The sequence below is a fragment of the Habropoda laboriosa genome, unplaced genomic scaffold, assembly GCF_001263275.1.
Source record: "Habropoda laboriosa isolate 0110345459 unplaced genomic scaffold, ASM126327v1 scaffold65, whole genome shotgun sequence".
Classification (NCBI taxonomy): domain Eukaryota; kingdom Metazoa; phylum Arthropoda; class Insecta; order Hymenoptera; family Apidae; genus Habropoda; species Habropoda laboriosa.
This window is the reverse complement of record NW_017100254.1, coordinates 4945563-4953551: the sequence shown is the minus strand read 5'-3', so window position 1 is coordinate 4953551 and position 7989 is coordinate 4945563. Positions and strand designations below refer to the sequence as shown.

At 36.8% G+C, this 7989-nt stretch overlaps 1 protein-coding gene across 1 annotated transcript in view; it reads right to left on the bottom strand.

Annotated features, from left to right (window-relative positions):
- LOC108572394 (solute carrier organic anion transporter family member 4A1) overlaps positions 1 to 7989 on the bottom strand; it is a 19908-nt gene that overhangs the window by 1594 nt on the left and 10325 nt on the right. Inside the window, exons 6-9 of the mRNA XM_017934629.1 lie at positions 4560 to 4681; positions 2957 to 3220; positions 2302 to 2503; positions 527 to 674 (exon numbers count right to left, since the gene is read on the bottom strand). Coding sequence (XP_017790118.1) covers positions 527 to 674; positions 2302 to 2503; positions 2957 to 3220; positions 4560 to 4681 — 736 coding nt within the window. The remainder of the gene's footprint in view (positions 1 to 526; positions 675 to 2301; positions 2504 to 2956; positions 3221 to 4559; positions 4682 to 7989) is intronic.

Below are 7989 nucleotides of genomic sequence, written 5' to 3'. Positions count from 1 at the left end.
AAGGGTGAAGGAAAGATAATCATTTTTCAGGAATATTTAAAAATTGATATTGTTGAGATTGTTAAATTTAACGATAATAATTGCTATTGGAAGTTGCTCTAACCTCTTCAGGGACACTGATACATATGTGTACGTTTAATTTCTCCGAAAATTCCAATATTTGTGATAGAGAAAGTGTGAAAAACATAATCTCTCAACAAGGAAAGTAGTTTAATTTTATTATTTTTACTACGTAAAAAATTAGATCATTTCTTTCTAACTTAAAAAAGATCGTCCCTGAAGAGGTTCAGATCTTATTACTCTCGTTTAGGGAATTTAGAAATGTTCGAAAGAAAGTGACAAAGTTTAGTAGACAAAATTAATTTTTTTGGAATATTAATCAGTGTTATTATAAATAATTTCTTCAAAAATCGCTTTCATAAAATTATCTTCAATGCTTCGGAGATAAATTGAAGGAAAAAGAAAAAGAGTGAAATGGTTGAAAGAAACAGCTTGCATACTAAGCACTATAAGAAACCGTACTTACTTCGACGTCGTGTATCCGTGTTTCTTGGTAACATCCTGCATGACAAGGGGAATAATACGTGATTCCATCGACTCCGCATATTGGACTGAACTCCGACCTCGAGCACCCGCAACCATTATTGCACGCGTTATCCAGCGAAAAAGATTTTCTGCAAACGTGAAATTTCTTGATCACACAGACATCCAACTGGATTCTGCAATTTTTCCTAATATACGTTATGGCTAAAGCGTGAGCTGCATGAAACCATTTATTTCAGCCGCGAGAAAAACCGTGTTCTGCTAGATTAACACATTTTCGAATAAAAAATGTACTAGCGAGTACAAAATTTAAAGCTCCTTGATTTATTCAAGATACGTTAGTGCAAAAATACAGAATTTTTTCGTTAGCAATTTACTCTTGTTAGTGTGAAATATATAAGCGTGAAAATACACAGAAGTAGATTAAAAAAAAAAAAAATTGACGATTAAAGAGAGAAAGTAATGAAATACAGATCTTCGTAAAACTGGAAAACTTGCTTTCGACGTTCTGGCAAACATACAATTTACTAGAAATAATTAACCCCTTGACTTATAAATGTTTTACCGACTGTGCATGCAAACTTCAGCTTTATTATTTTAGTACTGTGTGAAGTAAGAAGAGCTAATGTATCGTAGCTTGATATTTTACAGTTTGATAATTCTCAGCCTTATAAATTAAAACTGAATTTAGAATGAAAATTAATCTCTATTGCTGTTTCTGTCACACCTTCGTCAGTATCTGCACCAGGAGCCTAATAATTGTTACGAGGCAAGGGGTTAATTAACACTTTGGCGTCCGAGCAGCTAGATCGAAAATTTTTGCACAGTATCGGACCGCTAAATTGAAAATTTACATTTAATATGAAAAATAAAAGCGACTCTGATATTTTCTCTTTAATTAAATAGAAGTGAAAGGTCAGTCGCTGTTCTTATCTCCTGTTCAATTTAAAAAAAGAAAATAAAGTCGATAGTTTGAATAATTTTGGAAAAAACAGTTTCTAATACTTTCTCTAGACTTTGACGCAAAAATGCGTAATCCGTAAGCAGTGGTAGTTTCCGATTTGTCGCAAAAATCTTGAAGTGTTCGTATAAAGAAGATAAGATATCCAGTTTTTCTAACATACATTTTTCTCATCTGTATATAGGGGAGAGTCGTGCAGTACCGGCCACTCTAAGTTTTTTTACTATAACTTGGGCTAATGTTGGTAAAAATGAAAAAAGTAATTTGTAGTACAAAGGGTGCTTGATAAAAGGGGACAAATGGTTTTTCTTAAATTTTCTCATGAAGATAAGTAGTTGGTAGAAATAAGAGAGTTGTAATTTGCAGCGAACGAAAAATTGTCGTGCAGTACCGGTCAGCTACTTAGTTGGTAGATTCGAAGGTCTAAGTAATGAATAACGTTAGTAAAAATCATTTAAAAATAGAACAGAACTTTTATTTAGGCATCGATATTTTCTTGATCCGTACAACTCCACGTGAGCCCAACCATTGCAGCTATGAGAAATAACTTTTGTCGCACGGAACTCCAGCGTAAACGTTGAACGTCTTAGAACTCTGGTAATACTGAAGAAAACAGAATCTCAGGGCTATAGTATTCATTTGTTTTTCCTTCAATAGTGCAGTCAACTAACAGCATAAGCGAGATCTAGCTTTGGCCGGTACTGCACGACTCTCCCCTACGTAGTTAATGCACCTGGCAACGAAGCGTGCTCTTGAAGTGGATATATAAATGAAATAGACAGAGAAGAATCACGTACTTGGTTTGCTCCGAGTAGGGGACCGTGACTCCGGCGAAGTTTAAATTCGGGCAATTCAAAACGAAGCACAAAGTGAAGGCGATACAGGACGCGGTGGCCAACAGGCAGAACTTCAAAATGCCCGAGCAGGGCAAATTAAAACGTTTTATGAGATAACCGCCGAGAAAGGTACCGCCGCCGCCTGCGGGCACAGTCACCAGACCTAAAAGCGAAAAAAAAAAAAAGAAAATAAAAAGAGAGAGATATTAAAAGGTCTAAATTTCGTGTTCGAGTAATACGGCGAGAGTTGTACGCGAGTTTTGACTCCCTCCTCTCGTGGAGGACCGCGGAATTTCGCGAAATTACGTTTAAATATTAGTCAATCGTAAATATCGTGGGAATCTCGAAATATAAAAATGTCGGGGGATGATTTATGCCAGCGACATCCGTGCAGAGATACCTGACGGTAATATATCGTTGAGTCGATATTTCACGTTTGCAGCCGCGAGAGAGGGAAGGAAGAGTGGCAAAAAACAGAGGGATAAAAAATGTTTCGGTATTTAGCGAGAAATGTCGACGATTACGCGTTACCAGGAAAAGAGTGAGAGAGAGAGAGAGAGAGAGAGGAGCGCGGCTTTTTTGATTGATTACAAGGGAATGCTTGAATATTATTCACCCATTAGTAAAGCGGCGGAGCTAGCGCTGACGTTGAATTGATTTTCGATCAACTTGGGCAGGAACGCGGCGAAACCAGCGATAAGCAATCCTTCACTGGCACCTGCCAGATTCAACATGAAAAAGCCTGGATTACCAAGCAGATCGGTCAGAGCGCGAGGCAGTTGACGTATTTTCGAGAACGCCTCCCCTTGGTCACTCGATGACGATTGCTTCGGCTTCTCGTGTGCCTCTGACACCCTCTCCTTCGCTAGTTCCTCGGAGCCTGAGAGAACAGATGTTTATTTTTAAAGAGTGAGAATTGGTATAGTGTAGTGAGATGGTTTTTAGATTTGCAAGGAATCTTCCTGAAGTGAAATCACCGAATTGGCGAAATTTTGGTATATGGAAGTAGCCTTTTTTTAATTTTTGTTAAGTAGTCTAATATTTGGAAAATTAGTAGAGATAGAGGAATATTTTTTTATCGGCAGTCCTCTGTACCGAAAGGGTGAAAGTCGCTCTCAAAGATGGGGATAATAAATATATTTGATTTAAACTTCTTTTTTATTGTTTTTGATTTTTTAAATTTGTCATTGAAAGGTAGAAAATTCGTCAATTTACGCCATTTCTCTATCTCCAATAGTTTTCGAGATATTTGACCAAAGGTCAAGTTTAGTAACTTTGAGGACGATTTTCACACCTTCACTGTGGTCGACTGTTGAGACAAAAAAACACGCGTCGAATACTTTTTTGAGAACTATTATATACCAAAGTTTCACTAGAATTGGTGATTATCACTTCGGAATATTCCCTTGTCGGTAAAAAAGTCTCTGTACGCCGTCGTTATAAGTTTAAAAGAGAGAGTAATAAATAAGTAATATTCACGTTATTTTGTTTAAAAATATAACATTTGCTATTAGTAAACACAGGTTACAAAGAAAAAAAGAGTTTTAACGCTTATTGGAATAACCAGAACTTGGAAAACAATAGTTCATTTATACTCGTGTTTGCTAGAATCAAAATGAGATACTCCATATCAGTTTCATTCAGTTTTAATTATAAACTAACGAGATTCGGATCCAGAATTGATGGTCTAAAATTGCCTACAACTTAAAACGAACGCAGCAATGACATATCGTGCTTTTAACTAGAAAATATGTTCTAAATTCCTGCAAACATGCATTCATACTGTTGTCACAAACTTCATTCGCCATTCTATCTGTGCGAAACTATAAAGTACTATCATTTTATATTCTTTCTCTAGTATTACCTACAGGTGATATTTCAGTAAAATTAACGACTGTAATATGTTACCAGTTGTAGATACACGATGTGTAAAACATACTGTTGTGCACTCATTTCATACTTAAAATGAATGCATTTTTTATTAATGTAAAATTTATTTCTAACAGGCTTCTCAAATCGCTTACTAATAAATATTCATGTTATTGCTGCATTCGCTTTAATCCTTTCTAAAATGAGCTATATTTTCAGTTATTTTTTTTTTTTTTTATAAAAAGAAGGAAATAGAATTTTCAACGTTTTCCTCGTTTCTCGAGAAATTATTGGAAGTCGGTATATTTTTTCTTCTTCTATGTAGAATATTTTATAACGGTTGCAAGTACCAGGTAAAGCTGCCGGAAACGCCAAGATTGGTATAGCAATTACGAAACATAAAACTGCAGCCCCTAGGAAACCTATCCACCATGCTCCGACCCACACGTTGCTGTTCGGTGTTAAACCAATTCTGAAAATTATTACATAAATTATTACAAAAGTGTTACACGGAATAGTGACTTTTGTTATTTTTTCTTTTTTCTTTTAAAGCTTGGCAATATGAAAATTGCATAAATATTGCGACATTTATTTATTTGATATTTTTCAATAAATGAAAGTGAAAATTCTATTCTCGTTGAAACTCGGGAAAAAGAATTTTCATATTTTTTTATTAATATACGCATAAAGATGTAATAATTTATTTATATTGCAAGTTTAAATAGAATAAGACACCAGATAGACGATAATTCTTTCATAGAATGAAATTGTGTGAAGTTGCATAATTTAAAAATAATAATTTCATTTCAATTTCTGCATTTCCATTTAAACGTCCTCGAACAATTTCACCGATAGTTTCTTTCAAACTCTCGTCACCGTCTCCCTCAATTTACACCCGTTGGTTGTAAATGGCGTCGGCGAGCAAAGAAACAAGTCCGGAGAAAACTCTCGGCGACGCTAATATCGCGAAATGTCTTGCTATTCTTCTGTTTTAAATGCTTTAAAGTGCCGCTGATATTAAACGAAACTCAGCGGAAAGTAGGCCGCGTGTAAATAAAAAAGAGCAGAGAAGGATTTTCCGGGGAAAAAATGTAATTATCTGGAAACAGTATAGCAGGATGGTTTTTCCGTAGAACGGAGCCGAGAGTAGGCTCCGGAATTGCTCTCCGACCGCGGAACTTCCGGCGCAACCGGCCGATTTCCTCGCGCTTTTTTAATTGCGCCCAACGGTCAGAAAATCCCAACTGACGGAGCTTCTGTAACTTTTCCGACTAATTGCCGGCTGCTCTACGAGCACACAGGCCTAGAAACTCTCCTTTTCGCGAGTTCCAAACCGATACGTGGGTGTAACTGTGTATATTCTCAGATTGGATAATTCGGCTGTTGGGACAAAAATTTGGATGATTTCCCAGAAGAGTGGGTCTACGATCAGGGTAATCATCGCGATGATAGTTATCGTTGAGAAGAAAGGATTATCTTTGAACTCTTGCATGGAAGCTGGGTCAATTTTGACCCAAAATCGAGACAAACTCTTTTTCCTATGTTATTGAATGTATTATTTGGAGTGAAACTTTTTCATATTCTTGAAGATTTAATAAACATTAATTATTTCTACAAAAAGAAGAAAATTTATGCGATTTTTTTTAATACTCGGACAACGGTTGCTGGGTCAAATGTGACCCAATACTAAAATCTTCTTCGAAACCACATTTTTTTATGTCACTGAGAATTATATTGTTTACAATTATGCAAATATATTATAATGTAAGGATCGGAGAGTCGTAACTCTGTTTCGAATGCTAAAAATCGGGTCTTTGGTGACCCGACATCCGCCGTCCAAAGGTTAATGGAAACCAATTGTATTTTTCATGCAGGCTAATGAAATTTGTGAGTTAATTTTAATAATCTTCAATATTACTACCATCATATTTTACAAAAATCGCCTAATACCGCTAACAATACTCCTCGACATCGCTAGTGTCTTGGAAACTATTCGCTCATCATCCTTTACTTCATTCTATACAATGCGTCATCATCATCGTACATCCTGAGCTGACAAATTCCCTGAGAATCGCGGTATTGCCGGTGGTCTCGTGCAGCAGAAACTATCGCAGCCGGAAAGTGGAAAGTGAGAAAGCGAAAAACTGTGGGAAAGTACTCTCGGAGTTGCAAGTTTGCCCGAAGCAGCACATCTGTGGCGAAACTTTTGATTTGCCTGCGAAATTAAACGGGCCACACGTATACGAGTTTTGCCCGGAAGTAGCCGTAACGCACGCAGTTACCCCTTTCTTTTTCCCCTCTTTTGAACGTTTCGTTGGCCGGAATCGGAAGGAAAATGTAATTGCACTCGCGGGAATGTAATTAGCTCTCTTTCGAAAACCAGCGAATAAACTGGCTGGTTCATCTACTCGTGTTCATCGAAGGTTCTGAAGAGAGCTGGAAGCGTCATCTCTGTTTGCAAATTATCGAGTTGCGTTCGCCTCGACACGCAATTTAAGTTTGCGGAAAACTCGGTAAACCCTGCGTTGCGGAGTTGCATGAAAACCAACCTCTGCCAGTTTACGTGTTACGATAATCGAATTTTAAATTGGGGATTAGCAGGCTTCGAGTAGAATTAGAAGCGTAGGTACGTTATAGATGACCTCGAGAAAAAAGAAGGATTGTGTTCGATAGTTGTTTAATGCAGACGCTATTTAGGTAGATTTAGGTTGGACCAATGGAAAGAAATTTCTGATGCTTTGATCTTGATTTAATTCAGTTCGAAATGGAGTAGTTTAACGTGTGTGATTGAGAGTTGGATTAAATTGGTAGCAGATTCGCGTCACCTAATTCGTGATTCGTCCTTTTAAATATTGCATGAAATGAAGGTGGGATACTGAATGTACTACGGAAGACTGTTAGATTAATGGAAATGAAAACCTGTAGATTTTTTGAAATTAAAATCGCGGTCTTCTTTTCATATTGTTGCCATTGACGCTATTTCTTTTTTTATAACAAAATCCTCGTGTGTCGAGAACTACGATCTCAAAAAGTGTTAAAAAATTGAAAATTTTGCTTCCTATCTCTCGTACAGTCTGAATCATGAATACCGTTTAGGGCAACGCGAAAAATACTGTTTTATGCTATTACACGCAGACGCGAAATTTTTAATAATTTTTTTCAATTTTCCATTCCCGTTTTCTACGTGTACTTTGTAGAATTAAACCGCTTTTTTGCTTTTCTTCCTTTTTTGAATTAAACCAATTGACCTAACAGTTGGTCCTGCGATCACTCAGAAACATCGAGGACTTTTTAGTACTGTGAAACGTATTCGTACATCATCCCTTAATGGATTCGATACGAAGCGCGAGGATATTTTATTGATTGACAAAATGGAGATTCCTAGCAGAGACTTGGCGTAATTAACCTTTTTTCCTGTCGAAGTTACATTTGCTATGGCCAGTGGGCTGGACCCATTTGTTTTTCCTGGTAAAACCCAACTGCGAAGAGGTGATTGATTGTCCGGAAACGGCTGACTAACTGCGCGATCATCCCTTAGCAGACTGAACTGCACCATACTGACAACGAGTTACCGTTTAACCTTCTTTTTCCCCTCTTTTTTCCCCAACCATTCTGTCGTAACTGGTCTTTAAAAGACACTCGACCGCTGTGATCCTTCAATTTTCAATCTATTCGTCGATAGCTATTCTGCCAAACCAAGAAATTGTTTTTTTAAAAAAATACGAATTTCTAATGTAATTCTGAAATTATATCTGAAATTTTTGTGTAAATTCTGGCGTA